The sequence below is a fragment of the Gorilla gorilla genome, chromosome 11, assembly GCF_029281585.2.
Source record: "Gorilla gorilla gorilla isolate KB3781 chromosome 11, NHGRI_mGorGor1-v2.1_pri, whole genome shotgun sequence".
NCBI classification, from domain to species: Eukaryota; Metazoa; Chordata; class Mammalia; order Primates; family Hominidae; genus Gorilla; species Gorilla gorilla.
In genome coordinates this window covers 141,530,494-141,550,626 of record NC_073235.2, presented here as the reverse complement: position 1 = coordinate 141,550,626, position 20,133 = coordinate 141,530,494, and the positions used below count along the sequence as shown (strand labels likewise).

General features: G+C 48.2%; 2 protein-coding genes across 3 annotated transcripts in view; one reads left to right on the top strand and one right to left on the bottom strand.

Moving 5' to 3' along the window:
- Positions 1 to 14,741, bottom strand: part of TWIST2 (twist family bHLH transcription factor 2) — a 63,081-nt gene extending 48,340 nt beyond the window's left edge. For both annotated transcript variants that reach the window (XM_031008684.3, XM_031008685.3), the window contains exon 1: positions 12,338 to 14,741. In XM_031008684.3, coding sequence (XP_030864544.1) covers positions 12,373 to 12,855 — 483 coding nt within the window. In that variant the 5' untranslated portion in view covers positions 12,856 to 14,741 and the 3' untranslated portion in view covers positions 12,338 to 12,372. The remainder of the gene's footprint in view (positions 1 to 12,337) is intronic.
- Positions 12,854 to 16,518, top strand: LOC101141707 (uncharacterized). The gene is given in 4 exon segments (XM_055380229.1): positions 12,854 to 12,960; positions 13,061 to 13,313; positions 13,498 to 14,117; positions 14,119 to 16,518. Coding segments are annotated over 4 exon segments (1,269 nt in total). The 3' UTR covers positions 14,408 to 16,518.
- Positions 16,519 to 20,133: the final 3,615 nt, after the last annotated feature.

Genomic DNA, 20,133 nt, shown 5'->3' with positions numbered 1-20,133 from the left:
GGCCCCAGCGGCCAGTCCTCCCATCTCCATCTGGAGTCCTGTCTCTCAGCGGCTTTTGGGAATCTCTTTCCCTTTGCACCTCCTCCCTGGTGGCTTCCTCTTTGCTCAGCAATGGGACTGGGAATGGGGGAACAGCAGCACCACACAGAACAGTTTTTTGTTTGTTTGTTTGTTTGTTTGTTTTGAGGTGGAGTCTTGCTCTGTCACCCAGGCTGGAGGGCAGTGATGCGATGTCGGCTCACTGCAACCTCCACCTCCCAGGTTCAAGCGATTCTCCTGCCTCAGCCTCCCGAGTAGCTGGGATTACAGGTGCCCACCACCTCGCCCGGCTAATTTTTGTATTTTTGGTAGAACCGGGGTCTCGCCATGTTGGCCAGGCTGGTTTCGAACTCCTGACCTCAGGTGATCCACCCGCCTCGGCCTCCCAAAGTGCTGGGATTACAGGCGTGAGCCACCACGACTGGCCCAGAACAGTTTTTGTCTGCTTTTGGCAACTCAACCCTTGGTGAGATCCTTTGGGATTTGCTCCAAGTTCTCCTGAGCCCTCAGTTTGGATTCTGAAAATTCAAACAATCCTGGAGCCCAACACCATCTCTGGGGCTTCTATAAGTGTCTCAAAATCTGGCTGAATAATGCCACAAAGGTGATGATGTCTTAAAAAGAAACAGGATGGGGTCATGGCTGAGGGAGCACTCAGACCAGCTCTCTGGCCCATCTCTCTTGGGTGGGCGGTTTTGACAGTGTCTCAAACACAGGTGGCTGAGGAGCATGTAAAGGGTGCACAGACCAGGAGGAAGAAAAGAAAAATGAGCAACCGAAGGAAAACACACAACTGGTGCTGAACGAGTTAGTGCCACCCTCCCGATGTCTCCAGGTGTCTCCCTGTCTTCTGGGAGCAGCACCTGCACACACGAAGAGCAGGAATCCCATGACTCTGGAGGTGGCACCAACCGCTTGAGGGCCTCTGAGCCCAGAACCAGCCTGAAGTGGTCCACCGAGCGGGCAGATGAGCCCTGGGCTGTGGACAGCCTGCTGATGGAGGCGAGAGGTGAGCACTCATGGGCCACCCTTGTGTGTCTTCCCGTCAGGTACCAGACTCCCCCACTACAGATATGGCAAATGCTCCTGGCTGTCCTCTAGGGGCTGACTGCAAGCAGCATGGAGGCTTAGCGTGAATCCCTCTCTGCCTCGGCCCCCAGAGGGTGAGAACTCAGTCTACTGTGGAGAGGCTTCAAGAGGTGTACTCGACACGTCACAAAAAGCAGAGTGCAGGCAAAAGAAACAGTGTGCCTCAGAATTGTTTGACACACGTGTGCGTGCGTGCATGCGTGCGTGCGTGTGTGTGAATAAACACATTAGGAACTAGATGTCGAAAATGCTCTTAGGCACAACTAGAAGAGTTGGATAAGCGCTGAAGCAGGAGGATAAACTGGATAACATCTCTGAAAAGTGAGGGATGGGTGAACGCTTAGCCCCTTAGCCCCTCCACCCCCAACTGAACACCTCAGTTACCAGAGATGCACATGGTCTGGGAAGTAGGATTTTTTTTTTTTTTGGTGATAGTAGTAAGATACATACAATATAAAATTTATCATTTGAGCTTTTAAAGCATAGTGGAATTTAGTGCATACACCTTGCTGTGAAGGCATCATCACTACCTAGTTCCGGAGCGTTTTCTATTATTCCAAACAGAAACTCCACACCTGTTCAGCACTCACCCCCGACACCCCCTCCCATGAAGCCCGAGAAGCCTCCAGTCTCCTTTCTGCCTGTATGGATTTGCTTATTTGGGACATTTCATATAAATGAAATCCCAAATATCACAATATGTAGTCATCTGGCTTCTTGAGCTTAGCATAATGTTTTCAAGGTTCATCGATGCTGTAGCACATATTACAATTTTTTTTTTTTTTTTGAGACAGAGTGTCGCTCTTGTTGCCTAGGCTGGAGTGCAGTGGCGCAATCTCAGCTCACTTCAACCTCTGCCTCCCAGGTTCAAGCGATTCTCCTGACTCAGCCTCCCGAGTAGCTGGGTTTACAGGTGCCTGCCACCAAGCCCAGCTAATTTTTGTATTTTTAGTAGAGATGAGGTTTCACCATGTTGGCCAGGCTGGTCTTGAACTCCTGACCTCAGATGATCCACCCGCCTCAGCCTCCCAAAGTGCTGAGATTACAGGTGTGAGCCACGGTGCCCAACCTCATTTGTTTTTATGGCTGAATTACATTCCATTGTACGGATGGGCTACGTTTTACTGATCCTCAGTTCATGGACACTTTGCTGTTTCCATCCTTTGACTATTGTGAATAATGTTGCTATGAACATTCATGTACAAGCTTTTGTTTGAACAAAACTGTTTTCAATGTTTTGGGGTACATACCTAGCAGTGGAATTGCAGGGTTATATTGGCTCTTAGAATTCTAGTAGCCAGAAGGCTATAAGAAACTTAGTCCATTATTTTACAGACGGGGAAACTGAGGCCCAGAGAGGCCATGACTTGCCTCGGACCACATGGGAAACTGCAAGGCTGAGGGCAGAAAAGTGTTCTCCACTGCTTAACTTCAGTCAAGACTTAACTTCAGTCAAGTCTTATTCTGAACCGTGGATCCCCCAGACACAAGACAATGGGTTCTGACCAAGAGAGTCACTTGGGGAGCTAGCTTGCCTCTCACAAAGTCAACAGCCTTTGGTTTCTGCCTAATTAAAATTTCCCAAATTAGAAAAATACCACCTCAAAAAAGCTTACTAAAGGGAAGAATCCCATATGATTTATTCCAGAAACAGTGACTTCAATTAATTGCAAAATCTGTTGTAGAGAGTCACACCGATCATGTATAGTCACAAGCATTTAAAAGTTCTCAGAATTAGTTAATCATGGTTTCACATTGTGATGAACCAAGTAGGAGAAAGCCCAGTGGATGCGCCCAGGGAGGCAGAAATGCACAGCAGCTTCACTTTCTGCCTCCCCACTTCCTCTTTTCCTCTTTCTGGTTAGAAAGAGTGAAATTATGTAATTAACATTCAACAATATTTGCAACTTTCAGGAAACAGTATAACACAAGCTGATTGTCCAAGAGCCTGGTACAGACAACCCCCAGGCCAGTTGGCTTTGGAGGAACCAGCCGGGAGGACAAAGTCTGTCATCTGCCCAATGTAATGGTGTTTGTTTGCTTGTTGTTTGTTTGTTTGTTTTGAGATGAAATCTCGCTTTGTCGCTCAGGCTGGAGTGCAGTGGCGCGATCTCAGCTCACTGCAACCTCTGCCTCCTGGGTTCAAGCGATTCTCCTGCCTCAACCTCTTGAGTAGCTGGGATTACAGCCGTGTGCCACCACACCTGGCTAATTTTTGTATTTTTAGTAGAGATGGAGTTTCACTATGTTGGTCAGGCTGGTCTCGAACTCCTGGCCTCAGGTAATCCGCCCACCTTGGCCTCCCAAAATGCTGGGATGACAGGCATGAGCCACTGCGCCCAGCTTCAATGTAATATTTTATTGCCGTTCAAAGAGCTCTGCTATTCAAGCAGAAGGATGCTTTACGAGACAGACAAGATGGTCGTTTGGCTTCTTTCAGCAAGGAGGGCTGGTTCTGCTTCCTCTGCAAACCGCAGCGGTGGCCTGGCCTGATTGTCTCTTGGAAGCTGTCTTTAGATGAGCCAAAGCTTTCAAAGTGATATCTGACTGCAGGTTTAGATCTATCGCTATTAAATCCAGGGGGAGGAAATCAATGCTGAGTTACCACTTCCTTTCCTTAACCTTGGCAAATGCTGAGCCATGCTGGGCTCATGCTCAGACATTCATCAGCACGACCTGATAGGTGACTTGGGCCATAGCGAAGACGGGCTCCAAGGCCCTTCCAGCCTCAGGGACCAGGGAAGTGCCAGGGTGGTGGGACAGCTACTTGCAAACAGCCAGCAGTGTCCTTCCTCTTGCTCCCCTCCTCCTCTCTCACGGGAGGGCCCACCCGTCATGCAGGGGCACCATGCCCATGGTGCCCCTCCCCTGAACAGTCTCAGGCCAACCCAAGCTCCCTCCAGCGGTCCTTGACCCCAGGCACAGCAGATGGCCCCCTGACCACCTTCCTCTGGGGGCCTCTGCTTTCTCTGGCATCTGAATCACTTGCGATTGTCACAGGCCCCTCAGAGACACAGCCCCCTCTGGGGCTTCTTGGACACACTTTGCTGGGCAGTGTTGATGCCTGGGACCAAACAGGAAGGGAAGGCACCTGAGGTCCTTTTCAAGTGACCGTGTCTGCAGCGGCCTCCCTCGTGGCACTATTGCAGCAGTGTGGAGGGGCCCTGCTGGATTTTTACAGTGTTGTTTTTCTGAGAATGGCAGGAAGGGTGCTTTTTCTGAAAAACTGCTGTCTTCTATGTCTCTGAGGGACACTGAGGAAGAGGTGCTGGGTCTCCCATGGCCAGCAGCAGAGAGAGGCACACGGCCCCAACACAATCCTGAAGATAAATACAGAATGGGACCTGTTCTTAAGAGACCTGAGTCCCTTCCGTAGCCCTGATCCCTTGTGAAATTCTTCATATATCACTTGACCTATTCACATCCTAATTTTCTCTTTTATTTTGTCCTTCATAAAAAAAAAAACTTTTCCATGTTATAAATTATAAATGATAGACTAATGTACACAGGGTTGCTGGGGACGCACATGGAAATTACATTGTTCCACACTGAAATTACATGATATTATTCACTTGTGAACTGTAGTAAAACAAGAAAGGAGATGACATACACCAACATTGAAACAAGCAGAGAGGTGAGTAACCGTGCTCATCTTTTGCCTGTTGTTTAATTAGAAGAAAATCTCTATTCTCAGAAAAAAATAGTCTGAAAGAAAGTTTTGGAATTAGCAATAATTTAATACCCAGTAAAATGCCCTTCAATTAATTCTACCCTTCCAATGCTGCCGGCTCGCATGGGCCACCTGGACCCTGCCTATTAACACCTTCGCAGTCACACAAGACGGGACCTCAAGATAAGCTCTCTCCTGACCCTACCTCGGGGGCCATAAAACACCAGTCCTGGATGCACCCCCTCTGCCACAGCCACCGCACGGCCCCCAGGGAGTTTGGGGATCGTTGAAACAGGTCCTTCTGCACCAGAGAAATCAACAAAAACAGGGCACCTTGGGATTCTTAGGGTACAGATATCTGTTTGGGGCACTTCTGTTCTGGTATCGGCGAAACAATGCTTCTAGAAAATAGTAACATGAGCCCACGAAGGAGAGGGAGTCACCAAGCACACACTGAGGCGGGGGTGCTGAGCACACGTCTATGGGCCGCACGGGGCTTCGGGAGCCCCTAGATGACCTTCGCTCAGAGGGTCCTCGGCCATTCTGTATTTACAGTCTGTATTTCCACGTGTGACTGAGCTATCACGGGACCTGATGGTGGGCTTCTCGTTCTTCCTCTATTACTTTTTTATGAAGTGAAACCTCAAGTGGACTTCAGTTAATCGTGTTTTTAAAAGATGCTGTTTCAACTAAAGAATATAGAAGAGTATATGCAGGTTTGGGGGAAGCGGTAGGAAACACTTGCTGGAGAAGAAATGTTCACCAGACAGAAAAAAAAAGAATGCGAAATGATCACATCTTTCTCTCCTAGCTTCCCATCTACGCATGCAGATTATCATGAAAGAGAGGAAAGCCAGGCGGTTGGGCATATGTTGAAGATGTTGACTAGTTAGAAACCAGTATATATGTAGTATGCAATTTGGGATTATTTGATTTCAGGAAAATTAATCCTCAATGAAGACACTGTTCGCCCATTAGTGTCAATGATGTGAACAGAGACGTGTAGATGCCCGATTTGAGAAAGAGGAGTATGCTTTCTCCTCCTTCCTTTCCCTTCCCTTCCAATTTGCAGTATTTTAGGCATTTCCCAAAGAAATGATAACTGCCTTGTTCTGTTATGTATCAAGACAAAACAATCTCCCTGAGACTGATATTTAAAGTTCACACAAACTTTCCGGAAGGGACCCAGTCGGTATAGGTTTTGCCAACCCTGCAGGCTAGCTAGCTCGCGCCGCGCCTGTGCACTCTTCCGCCGAGCTAAAAGTCTGAGTTGTGGAAGTAAAGGACACGTCGCAGGTCCAGGGAGTCCACGCAGGCAGCCAGCTTGCCACTCCGAGCCCTCTGCGCACCGGCCACACGAACCACTCAACGAGCAGAGATGAAGGAAAGGAAACGGTGCTTCTAGCTCTCGTGATTAAAAGAAAACGCTGCCTGCTTGCATTTTCACATACAGAATATGCTAATTCAAAGTAGAACAGACAAAGAAAGCCGCCGTGGCAGCAGAGCCCGAGATTGTACATGACTGGCCTGTGCTTTCCTTTAGGAGGTTGTTCATGCTCCAAGCTGTCCCTCGTGGAGCCCCTGCCTCCGAAGCGGGCCAAAATCTCTCCACCCTTCAGCAGGGGCATCTACTTACAGAGATTTAACAGAAATGCTAGGGTGGCATTTTGTCTGGATAGCGACAGAAAAACAGTAGTAACGACGAAAGTTTCAACATTTTTTTCTCCACGGGGAAGACAGCAAAAGGATCTCTAACCCTCCCCTCTCACAGCAAAAGGCCAAAAAGTTGCCCTAACCCCTCCTGGGGGGAGCTGCTCTGCCTGGTGCTCCGGAAAGACTCTGCCTGTGACCACACCACAGACCTCAGCCACAGGGTGGGGTCTGATGTTTAGTCAACGTCGAAGGGTTAATACAAATCAAGGGGTTTGCCCAAATCTTTCCCGTCGGTCGCACACCAGACCTGCACATCCAGAAACACAGAGGTGAACCGTCTGTCAAATTAGACAGTGAGAAATAGGACTCTAATGCCAGACCACATAACAAAATTTATCATTTCCTCCCAGAAGATGCTGATGGCTATTTTTTTAAGGCAGAATGTGAACTAAAAAGACAGGAGTATTTTCCAGGATAATCGAATGTGATAACCGAAAGCTCTTCTGAGTTCAACCCTGTCTTTCACTTCAGTGAAGGGAAATTCTGAACTAAAGAAAGGAGAGATGTGTCCAAGTTCAAAGGCACTGCTCTTAGGGTCTGAGAAGGAAAACTACAGTTCTACATGAAGCTTCGACAGAAGCTGGGTCATCTAAATCTTTCCCTGGTCAAATAACAGAGGAAAACAATATTAGGATAGAAAACTGCTCAGTGAGGGACAGCGCCAGTAGACAAGCAGACACTGCACTCAGCTCGCGCAGTCGCGCTCTCTCATCTTCATAATCACAGGATCGTCATATTATTCTAAACACCGCAGTTGTGGATGAAATAGCCCAGATATCTGAAGCATGTCAGATACCATTTGGGTTCAAAATGACTCTATTTTTAACTAAGCACTAAAAAATTTTCCTCATGTTGGAATCAAGTTATGTGTTGGCTTTTCCAATTTCAGATCCAAGTCTCTGTTCGAAGTGACAACCATTAATAATTGCTGAAGAGAAATCACACGGTGCCTCAGTTTACAAGAGCTTAAAATTCACCTTGTTAATGCTACCGCCCTCATTTCCAAATCAGCATTCAGGTAAGGCATAGTTTAATATCACTCAATCTCATCCAAAGGGTTACTACCAAACAAAAACAGAAAATATGTTTCTAAACAATTATTCATTAAAAATAACTATAACTGGGCTTAGGGTTTGAGTTTCTCTCTCTCTCTCTCTCTCTCCCCCTCCCTCCTCTGCTATATCCTCTCCCTCTCACTGCTTATGGCTCCAAATACTAAAACTTCAATCTCTATACTTCTTGGTGAATAATTTTTGTAAATCATTGGCTTTAGAATTGTGTGTGTATGCTTAATGAAAGTTAATATAAAATTAGTATCTTAAAAAGCAAATATAACACAGGTATCAGTTTAAGGTAGATATTTCCCAAAATTTTTTGTAAAATATTTTCTTTATTAGTATAGGAATAAATGTATTGCTATTATAATTGGTATTTCACCTTTCATATTTCTGGGATACTATTCTTTATTTAAGACTTACAGGGAACCACTTCTAATTAGTTATATATTGGAAATATATTGAGATTCCTCAAATGGCGTCAGAAAAAAAATGAGGAGTTTTGCTCGTCACATTTTTAGTTTATTACTCTGAGATAAATCTTAGTAGTAATTTCTTAGATAATTTGCTTATCTAAATATATAGATTTAATACTTTTGTGGAATATCTTTTTTATTTTAATTTTGAGATAATTATAGATTCACATGAGGTTGCAAGAAATATTATACAGAGATTCTCATATCTTCACTCCTTTCTCCCAGTGATGACATCTTGCAATTATCATAATCAGGAAACTGGCGTCAATATCGTCCCCAGACCTTATTCAGATTTCACCAGTTTTACATACACTCGTGTGTGTGTGTGCGTGCACGTGCATGTGCATGTGTGTGTGTGTGTGTGTTTAGTGCTATGCAATTTTATCATGTGTAGACTCAGGTGACCATGTGGAATATCTTTTTAATCAGTTTCTGTTTGTAGTGTTTCATCTTGCCTTTACGTTTGAAAGCATCCATGTCTGTATCTATTAGATTCTGTTTCTCCTTTATGGTTTTCCAGTCCTTGGCTACAGTAACTTATTCATCTCTTCTTTGAATTTTATTGCCTCATTTGTGAACTCTCTGCTAGTGGAGAGTTCTGTATTTGGTTTGCTTTTTGCAGCACATTTATCCTTTCCCAGGAAAAGACACAAACATAAACAGACATTCCAGCATGCATTCACAGGGTTTTTAAAGACACCAGTGAGAATAGATTAATATAAATACTAAGCTTAAAAACCGTCATAAAAGTTCAGCCTTTAAAATTGGCTTATTAAAATATTTGTTTTTTTTAAAGCCCAGATTTAAACTAAAGTTATGAGTTATAGTGCTCTGCTCAGAAAGAGTTTACTTTATGTGTGTGGTGTTTTTTTTTTCTTTTTTTTAATTTTTTTGCCAGGCAAAAGGAATCCGGCATCTGTGCCGTCTGCCCAGAACAGAGTGAAGCAAGGATGACAAGAATATGGTTCAGCTCAAGATCTGTATGAAAATATGAGTTTCAGGAAACCTCAGTGAAGTATTCTATCTCAAATGGCCTCAAACAGCCACTGAAGTCTGAGGAAGTCCCTCTCCAGCAAGATGAGTAGCAAGACGTCCCTGATGCAAGGCCGAAAGGACTGCTGATATTTAAGGGGAAAGACCCACATTAACAGGTCAAATCCCTACATCAGATCTTATTGATGGGTATTTTGTAACCAAACATTGCTTATATTCCAGGGAGCTCAGCCTTTCATTCTACTTCTTCTAGGCAAGCAAAAGCTCCATTGGGATTCTGCATTTCTGTTCTTCTCCACGAAGAACTGATTTTCTAGCATCCTGAATACAGCAGTTAACAAACACCTATGAGAGGTAAATTTTCAGGAGGGAGGAAAAGGCTGACATATATTAGATGGTGAAGGGGTCATGCAATTTCTTCAAAGTAGCTAAAAGTTCTCAGAAAAAAAAAAGTTTGTTGAGTAAGGAAACCTATTGAAAATCTGTGCACACTATGCAGAAGTTAGAGAAGATGTTTTCTTTAACCACACAGCAGGGAACAGGACAAATGTCTGATAAGTAATGGTCACCTTCCCCCACCCTCCAAGCCAGGTGTCCGGGACCCTGCTCTGAAGGCTCAGGCATTTAATGAGAATACTAAAAAAATCCTTTTGAGATTTTTCCATTAGATGAATCCAGCTGACTGGACAAAGACACCTGATTTATTGTCTAATTGTGCTTTTAAATACCAGGCCAAAGAAGAAAGGCAGGATAGATATCAGCAGCACCCGCACTCCACCATCTCTTGCATTTCTCTTCCTTTCAGAGGACAATTTAGGCTTTGTGCTGCTGTTGCTGTTAGTCTCGACAGTTTTCTTCACATACGTGAAAACATCCCACATCAAACATTAAAATCACTTACAATGTACTGAAATGTCTAGAGATTCTTTGCTGATGCATAGAATTAATGCTTCTTAGAAATGCTACAAATAAAAACAAATGCTGTTTAGCAACATTTTCAGGAAATCAAACCAATTATAATTGTATTGATCTTATAGGGAATAATGAGTTAAAGACAAAAAGAATGACAAGATGTCTGCCTAACGTGCCTGATAAATAAAAACAAGGTGTGTCCAGAATCATTCACGGATAAAAATTTTCCATATTTCTTTTCTCTTCTTTTAGAGTATCTATTTAATGAAACTAGCTTGTTTGAACTACTCAGTTATAGTCCAGTATGTAAAAATAAAAACAAATAGGCTCCTTATAGATCATCAGCTCTCCCACTAACTGTGTAATTATCTATTATATTTTCAAGGGCTTTTTTCCAAACAAGCTCTTGGCACTGTTTTTATTTATTTATTACATGTATTGCATTTTATTTTTCTATAATCTTTAATGGTTACCTATGGCTGATTAAGTTTTGAGGAGTGCGATTATTTTTAAATGAATTTTAAATGTTCCTACTAAATTCTAGCAGCATCATATCTACTGGTATTTGTTTTCAGTAATTTTCTGGAGGGCAGTCTTAACGATAATTACAGTGACATTTTCCTTAAACACGGCTCAATGTGTGCGTTTTTAAAAAGATGACATTCCTCATCTGTTTGTTCTTCTTTCAGATGTGCTATAAACCATGAATGAGGTAAAGCATAAATGGAAGTAACTAATGGAAGCTCATTATTTAGGCAGCAAAAACCAGAATTAATGTATTACCCCACTGTAGCGTTTAGTACTCAGCCAATCCAAACTTTCCTAGAGAAATATGTGATTGAGACACTTTCCATCTGTTTTTGACAAAGACAGGAGAAGATTCCCACAAGTTATTTTCTGCTGAAAATTATTTTTTAAAAACTATACAATTATCATTATCTCAGGAGGCTCTGCAGCTACAGAATTTTCAGTGACACCGAAATAAAAGCTAAAAAAATGAAATAAAACCCACCTGTGCTAGATCAGTTTTTCGTGGCCTCAGCAACAACATTCGCAGATATTACAGAACCACATAAAAAAAGAAATAGATATGTTTGGGAGAATAGGCAGCCGGGTGCTCTTGATTAATCTAAATTCCTTCTGTGTGAAGTAGAGACTTTTATAAAAACATCGCAAGATGTGCGAGGAACTAAAACATACTAAGGGGGAAGGATTTTTAACTCGGCCCCAGCAAAAAGAACCCTGTGCCCCTCCATGGCCCTGCATGGCGGATGGGAGAGGGGCTTGCCTGCTCACAGAGCCTAAGGACGGCGCCTCCGTGGCTCGAGCTTGTCTAAAGGGACTTGGAAGGTGTCTGGTGAAAAGGACCCGGTGCAGGACGCCCTAATCGCTCTTCCAGAGGAAACCAGAACTTCGAGTGCTCCTGGCAGCTGTGTCCCCCGAGCCTTCTCCTCGCGCAGGGCCCGGCGCGCACAGCCTCCCTGTCCCCCAGACCTGTTTCCCAGCCTGGACCCCTCGCCCACCCCTGCGGGGCTGGACCCAGGACGCGGCACGGGCGGGGCCCCTCCCGGGTACTCCAGGGTCAAGGTTGGGACTCAGGGCTCCCAGTTCCTAGGTCAGCTCCACCTGCCTGCGGGCGCCCTGGGGCTCCGCGCGGCTGCGTCCGACCCGCCTGCCTCAGCGCTCCAGGCTCTGCGCTCTCGGCCCAGGGCCCTTCTCGGGCACACCCGGCCCTGTGGCTGCTCTGGCCCCGAAGCGCAGGGCAGTTTCCTACCGTCCTCCCCAGGCAAACCCTGGAGCCGCAGGCCCGCACCTCTACGCCCACTGGGCAGGCAAGGGCGCCGACGGCCGGGGACCCCAGGCGCGAGCAGCTAGGGAGATCTGAGTGTCCGCCCGACGAACGCGCTCTACCCTTGCCCAGGAAGAAAGCGAAGCCATTCGCCCGGCAACACCCGGCTCGGGCAGCTTCGCGGGCGGCCTGCGCTGCGGCGGACGCAAAGGGCAGCTGGTCCTCATATCCCAGTCCCCAGCCGGCCCCAGGAGGTTTTTCTGATGCTCGCTCCTTCCACCGCCAACCACGGACACCCACACACCACCGAGAATGAAAACTGCGACCATCTGTCTAAGTATCTTCAGACCCCGCCGGGGGAGTCACCGGTCCACCGGTTCCCAACTGACACCCTCGCGTGGAAGTCTGCACTCAGGGGTGTCCCTGGGACTGTGAGCGTCCCGCCCGCCCGCCTTCCTTGCTAAGAGGAAAAGCGCACGGCATCCAAGCCGCCGCGGCCCGCGGGGCCTCGCCGAGGAGACACGAGCAGGCCCCAATGCCCCTGCGCCCCTGCCGCCCGCCCCCCGCAGCGGAGGGCGCCCGTCGCGCGCGCAGCACCTACCCTGGCGCGCCGGTCCGGAGGTGGGTGGCGCGGCGCTAGTGGGAGGCGGACATGGACCACGCGCCCTCCATGCGCCACACGGAGAAGGCGTAGCTGAGGCGCTCGTGGGCCACGTAGCTGCAGCTGGTCATCTTATTGTCCATCTCGTCGCTCTGCAGGACCTGGTAGAGGAAGTCTATGTACCTGGCGGCCAGCTTGAGCGTCTGGATCTTGCTCAGCTTGTCAGAGGGCAGCGTGGGGATGATCTTGCGCAGCGCCGCGAAGGCCTCGTTGAGCGACTGGGTGCGCTGGCGCTCGCGCACGTTGGCCAGGATGCGCTGGCTCTGCAGCTCCTCGAAGGACTGCGCGCTGGGGCTGCCCTTCTTGCCGCGCTTGCCCGGGGTCGGGCTGCCATCTTCGCTCGACTTCTTGCTGTAGCGCCGCTTCCGGCCGAAGCGCTTGGGCTGCCTCTCGAGCTCCTCCTCGCTGGTGCCCAGGCTGTCCACGGGGGACACGGGCGAGCTGGAGCCCTCCTCCATGGCGCCCGCCCGGCGCGCGTGGGGCTGGGGGCGCCGGGGCGCCGAGCGCGCGCCGCTGGCCAAGCCCGCGGTCGCCGAGCACACGCTCTCGGAGTTGCTGGAAAGGCTCTGATTTCAAGGCCGGCTTGTGCAAAACCGAGGTCTCCGGCAGAGGAAGTTATTCTAACTTTTTTGGAAACTCTAGCCGGGCTGGGTTGCTAAATAGTTGTCAGGAGCTAGGGCGGCGCGCTGATTGGCCGCGGTGGCCGGGGGCAGGACAAGTTCTGGGGCCTTCGCTGGCCGCCCCCGCCCCCCGGCGCGGCACTTTCAGTTTTGCCTCCCCCTTCGGCCCCGGCGCGGAGGGCATCCCGGGGGCCGGGTCCTCGCCCGCCGCCCGCGCCCCCACCCCGAACGCAGGGCACTCTCAGGCCGCCCCGAGCCCTAGGCCCAGCCAAGCCTGGCTTTGTCTACGCCTTAACGTAGAGATCGGCCCTCACTGGGCTCTGGGGGGTTCTCTCTCTGGGCGTGAGGGGCTAGAGAGGCGAGTCCAGTCCCAGATGCGCTCCCCGAAGATGAGGACGCAGCCAGGAGCCTCCTCGACCTGTGTGGGTCTTGGCCGCCCCCGGGCGCACAGCTAGCCTGCACCGCGGCCCGCAAGCTTAGGCCTGGGGTCTGGGGAGCTGCGCGGGCAGGGGTCTCGGTGTCCGGACCGCCAGTGTAAGGACAGTCGGGGCCCCCTGGAGACGCCCGTGCCCAAGGACATGCCGCCAAGATCCGTGGAGATGCCACCCTTCGGCCAGCGTGCGTGTCGGGGACCATTTCTCACCCCGGCTTGCTGGGGAGCCCCGGCCCCGACGCCCTTCCCGAACCTTCCTTCTAACAGCTTTAAAACGACGCCACAGCGAGCCTCTGCGGGAGCGCCCGGTACCCGCCGCGCCCGCCTGCCTGGCCCTACCCGGGTTGCTGGGCGCGGGTTGGGGCGCCTGCCGGCCCGCCTTGTACGGCCCCAGCCTCTGCGCTCCGCCTTCGCTTCGCGGGTCAGCAGAGGACGGAGGGCGCTCCGGGAGCTGCACGAGGCTTCCCCGGGCCCAGCCTCCGCTGCGCTGGCCGCCCGCGGGCAGCTCCGAGCAGGAGGCTCAGGGTGGCTGGAGTGTGGGGCCCGGCCTCGGTGAGCGACACCACCGACCCCGGCCCCGGGCCATCTGGACGCCGAGCGCGAGCGCGTTTGAAGTGGTTCGGGGGCTCTTTGTTCGCCAGGCCGCTCTGGCTCTGGGCCTGGAGGTGGTTTACGGCTTTGATGCCTTTGAACCTATTCCCAGGTGACCCGGGCTCAATTAGGCCCGGGCCTGAGCCGGGCTGTCAGGCAAGCCGCGTGATCAAGGGTGGGCTGGGCCCTTTTATTGAAGTTGAACCCGAGACCGGGGAGTGCTCGGCCTCCGCTGCTCCTCCGGCCGGCCAGGCGGGCCGCGAGGTGGGGCCCGCGGGCCACGACCACCGCGTTGGGAAACCCGAGGACGGCAAAGAGCGGGCCCTTCGCGCCCCTGTCTGAGGGCCCTGGCTCCGGCCGTTCTAGGGGACGTTTTACCAACAATCCGTCCAGGAAGGCAGAACGCCTAGGAGCGGGTCCTCGCATGCATGTGACTCGGTAGCAGCGCCCTGCGCAGTGTCCGCGCACCGGACCCGCGGCTTCAGTTCGGTGCCTAAAGGTTCTGCAGAGCCACCGCACCCAGCCCCACCCGGCCTGACCGCCCTCCTTCCTCCGCGCTGGGAAGGCCCACGGCCCCTCTAGCCCAGCAAAATAGCTTTCCAGGTCCCTTTCTTTAAAATTCTCAAGTAAAAATTTAAGGAACGAGAGAGAGAGAGAGAGAAGCCAGGTCCCCAGCCGTCCTGCCGGTGCTGGGCTGCAGCCCTTCCTGGGACTTCATGTCAGATGGAAAGGGCCTGTTTTTCCCGAACTGGCCTTTCCCTGGTTTCTTTGCTCAGAGCAGTGACAGTAGCGATTTGCTGCCCTTTTACCAACCCTGTGTGGGTCCAAGGACCCAGATCCAGGGACATCTTCCCTTTCCCAGATGCGGAGGGCTTTTACTGAGGAGAGGAGCTGCCTGGTAGCCTGCTTCGCCATCCTCGTCTCCCTGTCTGCGTGCCCCTGTGTCACTCTGGCTCTGTCGGTGTGTCTCTTTCTCTGTCCTTTCTGTCTCTTTCTCCAGCAGAGAGAGTTCATAGTTTAGTTTGAAAGAAAAACAGCTCAGCTTTGGTCCTGAGCAGCCCAGGGCTCAGCCCAGCCCTGAAGACCAGAGGCCCCGGGGACGCCCTGCAAGGGCAGCGCAAGCTGGATTGCAGGCTCACCTCCGCCTGGGGAGATGGACCTGGAGGATTTCACCTGCGACCCCCGGGGCGCCCTGGAGCTGTCATAACCAGCAGCCCAGTTCAACCGTCTGGATGCACTTTCTTCATGGCGTGTCTTGTCTATTTTAAAATGCTTTAACAATGATTATAGTACTGGAGGCTGTGATACTGACGGCTGCCTGCGGAAAACCTTGCTTAACGGAATTTGGAGTGACTTTCTTATGCTGTATTGCCAGCCCCTCAGAGTCATTACCTGGGCAGTGACCCCTTGCATAAATAGGAGAAGCTAAGGCACAGTGGCATTTAGCAGCGTTTCCAATGTCACCTGCATGTTGCCTGGGGAAGTGACAGCATTCCTCTCTTTTGAGGAGGGGAATTTGCTGAATTAAAACCCAAATGACAATGTCATCAATTTGGGAAATAATACTCAGGTTATTGATTTAGTTTGAGTTTTTCTTTCAAAAATTAAGTCAGTGATAAGGCTAATAAAGCCAATTTATTAATAGCATAAGTAATACAATGTATCTCTGTGTGAATATTCTTTGCAGGACCACCCAGGCTCACTTGGACTTTAGTTAAATATCACGCAATAAAGATTCACAGAAGTAAATACAGTTCTTGGGGTACTTATTCATTATTGAGTATGGAAAATCCTGTGAATGCTTCCTTTCATATATGTAAAAAAGTGTGCTTTGTTTCATGTGACTTTGTGTTTTTTAAAAAAAATGACCTGGTGTTCTGAAAGATTCTTCTATTGCACATTTTCCTTAGGGCAGCAAGTAACAGAAGGTGATATGTTTTCACAGCGAATTTGCCGGCTATTAGATTGGCTTTAATCTTGCTGCAGTAGAATGACACTGCAGCGATTGTCACCTGGGGATAGTCTTCAAGAATAGCAGCCAGGCACGGTGGCTCACGCCTGTAATCCCCCAACTCTTTGGGAGGCCAAGGCAGGTGGATCACCTGAGGTTGGGAGGTCGAGACCAGCCTGGCCAACATAGTGAAAGCCCATTTGTACTAAAAATACAAAAATTAGCTGGGTGTGGTGGTGCATGCCTGTAATTTCAGCTACTCGGGAGGCTGAGGCAGGATAATCGCTTGAACCCAGGAGGCGGAGGTTGCAGTGAGCCAAGATCATGCCACTGCACTCCAGCCTGGACGATAGAGCAAGACTGTGTCAAAAAAAAAAAAAAAGAAAGAAAGAAAGAAAAAAGAATACGACGCAATTATACAGCCCCTGGGCTTTCTTAGGATAAGAAACTGTGTACTTGCTCAGATGTGAAAAAAATTTAGTAAACTCTCAGGAGCTAAATAAAGCAATGAATTTATACATTTGAATGCTGTTGTCGCTACCTTTTGTCAAAATGCCTGCACGGGTGAACCCACCTGAGCTCTTCAGCAGATCCTTTTGTAGTTTAACTCTATGAAGTTCTTGTTGGAGCCAAGAGACAAAAACCAAGATATCGTTAAAGGTCTAGTTTCCATTCCCAGTGACATGGTGGGTTGTTACCTCCACTTGAATTTAGTGAACTGAGAGCAGATGACAGAGCAGCCCATATTTGTGTGACAGAATCAATCCAACAGATTAATGAATCAATGACGTTGATCCGGGGGTTAGTAACAGCATCTCCCAAACAGCACTTCCTTATTTGCAAAGCAAATAGCATTGGCGCAGTAGCAGTCTTACACTAACACAGCGCTCCACTGACACTTTTCCATCAAACTAGTCTTGGTGCCTTCATTTTGAATTATTTTCTCGTAGACTGAGATGACAGTGAACATGACCCATTATTTTAAGAAACCACAAATTTTCAGAGATGGACTCTTGAGAATTATCTGACAAAGTTTTGGCATTTCTGTGTAGATTCTAGGGGTCTTCAGCATCATGTTGCTGAATGCTAGAAATACGCTGTCTGGGAAAAAGCTATCCTTGTACCATGTATTGTTGGCTTTATTCTGGCAATACTTTATGCCTCCCTGCAACCACCTGCCACCCCCCAAGATTTCAATCATCCAGCACATTCCCCAGTGTGATAGAGCAGCGGTGGGGGATGGGGGTCACTGTAAAAGCATTTTTCAGTTCTAAAAACCAGGGCTGAAGATGCTTCTCGACTCTAGTCATAAAGTGCAATGTATTCTTGGTGATGGGCATCAGAACACTTTCTGGATGTCAAGTCCAAGAGCCAATCTTCTGCCTAACTTCAGCAATGACACCAGCAGGATGGAATCCTACTTACAAAGAGCCAGAACCTAAAGCCCAGGGCACACATCCTGTACAGGCAGGATTCTCCTTTAAAAATCCCAACTGCTACTTTGGGAGGCCAAGGTGGGCAGATCACTTGAGGTCAAGAGTTCAAGACCAGCCTGGCCAACATGGCAAAACCTCATTTCTACCAAAAATACAAATAATTAGCTGGGCATGGTGGTGTGTGGCTGTAATCCCAGCTACTCTGCTGGCTGAGGCACGAGGAAGGAAATCCTGGTAACTGCTGCAATGTGAATTAATCTTGAAGTCATTGATGCAGTGGCTTACAACTGTAATCCCTGCATTTTGGGAGGCTGAGGTGGGCAGATCACCTGAGGTCAGGAGTTCGAGACCAGCTTGGCCAATATGGTGAAACCCTGTTTCTACTAAAAATACAAAAATTAGCCAGGCATGGTGATGCACACCTGTAGTCCCAGCTACTCGGGAGGCTGAGGCAGGAGAATCTCTTGAACCCGGGAGGCAGAGGTTGCAGTGAGCTGAGATAGAGCCACTGAACTCCAGCCTGGGCAACAGAGCAAGTCTCTGTTTCAAAAAAAAGAAGAAAGAAAAGAAAAGAGAAAGAAGGAAAGAAAAGAAAGATCACTATATGGAAGAGATATCTGTGCACCCGTGTTTATCATACCACTCTTCATGATGATCAAGATATTGGATCAACTTAATTGTCCATCATAGATGAATGCATACAAAAATCTGATATATATATATATATATATATATATATATATATATAATGGAATATTATTCAGACATGAAAAGAATGAACTCCTGTCACTTTCAGCACCATGAATGGAACTGGAGGTCATTGTGTTAAGTGAAATAAGCCAGACACAGAAAGACAAATATCTTGTGTTTTCACTCACATGTGGGAGCTAAAAAATCATATCTCATGGAGGTAGAGAGTAGGATCGTAGTTCCCAGAGGTCAGGAAGGGGAAGGGAGAGAGGGGGACAAAGACAAGTTGGCCAAGGGGTACCAAAATATAGTCATATAGAAGAAATAAGTTATAGTATTCTGCAGTGCTGTAGGGAAATTACAGTTAAAAATAATTTATTGTATATTTCAAAATAGCTAGAAAATAAGTTGTATGATGTTTCCAACAGAAAGAAGGACAAATGTTGAAGATGATGGACATCCCAATTAGCCTGATTTGATCGTTACACATCATGTACAGGTGTCAAAATACCCCAAAAATATGTCCAACCAACCTGTCAAGAAAAAATATAAATGTTATAGATTCCGATCAACATTAAAAAAAAGATAAAAAATAATCCCCTTGAGAAATCCCTGGGGGTGGGGGGCCCGAGGCACAGCTGCAGTGTAATGGCCCTGCACTCGAGTGTCTGACGTTGCTAACCCAGCAGTGTTGAACAGCATCATCTCCTGGTGGTATTGTTCCTCCCTGTTTTGGGTCCTCATCCTCCTTTCCATCCAGCCTCTCTTCTTTCTTCTTGAATTGCAGCAGATGGGAAAATGAAAATGACCTTTTTCAGTATCTGGCAGCCCTGATCGGTGAGGTGCACTTCTAGGGATATGTAGGGAAATGGGCAGATGCCTGCACGTCACTGGTCAGCCCAGGGTGGAGGTGTTTGGTTTTCTTGGCAGCATGGTGTCCAGGCACCAGATGTCCAGAGGTGTGGTCTGCACATCCGGTTCCTGGAGAGACGTACAGCAGGAGCGCTGTGGCTCGGAAGCTGGCTGCAGCAGGAGCGGCTCCTTGATTCCAGGTGGTTCTGGATTCACCAGTTTCTGGATGTGATGAGTCAGCAACTCCAGCTCTGCAGTATGGCTCAGAAGCCAGCCTTGACAGCTCTACCTAGAGCCTGCTCATTCAGCTCCACAAACAATTCTATCATAGCCGCTAATAAGTCGTTTCCTGCTTAAGCAATGTGGGCCTTGTTCTCCATAATGGAATCCTGGTGCGACACCCACACTTCTGGGCTGTGGTTTAGAAGGTGGACGCTTGGGCTCCCCCCATCCTTTGGCTTTGACTTCTTGACATCACTCACATCTGCTTGTAAAGTGGAGCTAACACTGGCCTTTGGCACATGTTTTTATTTTTATTTATTTTATTATTTTATTTTATTTATTTATTTTTTGAGGCAGAGTCTCACTCTGTCACCCAGGCTAGAGCGCAGTGGCATAATCTCAGCTCACTGCAACCTTTGCCTCCTGGGTTCAAGCAATTCTCCTGCCTCAGCCTCCTGAGTAGCTAGGATCACACATGCTCACCACCATGCCCAGCTAATTTTTGTATTTTTAGTAGAGATGGGGTTTCACCATGTTGGCCAGACTGGTCTCAAACTCCTGACCGCAAGTAATCCATTTGCCTCGGCCCCCCAAGGTGCTGGGATTACAGGCGTGAGCCACTACGCCCAGCTGGCACACATTTTTAAATGCCTTTGAGATCTAATCAAAGTTTTTCTTGCATCAAACTCATATGACTTTTTTAAACCTGGAAAATATACCAAATTTCAATTAAAAAATGAAAATGGAAAGATCAAACAAGACATAAATAGAATCAGAAAGAATAGGGTGTAGGGGGCTGGGATGGGAGCCAATTCCCTCCAAATAAATCTTGTTTTGTAGATTTGACTTTGGAATCATGTAAATGTTCATATAATTATATATATAAAATCAAGTAAAATAAAAAAATAGAATCCCTAAAAAATCAAAAGCAAAATCACACA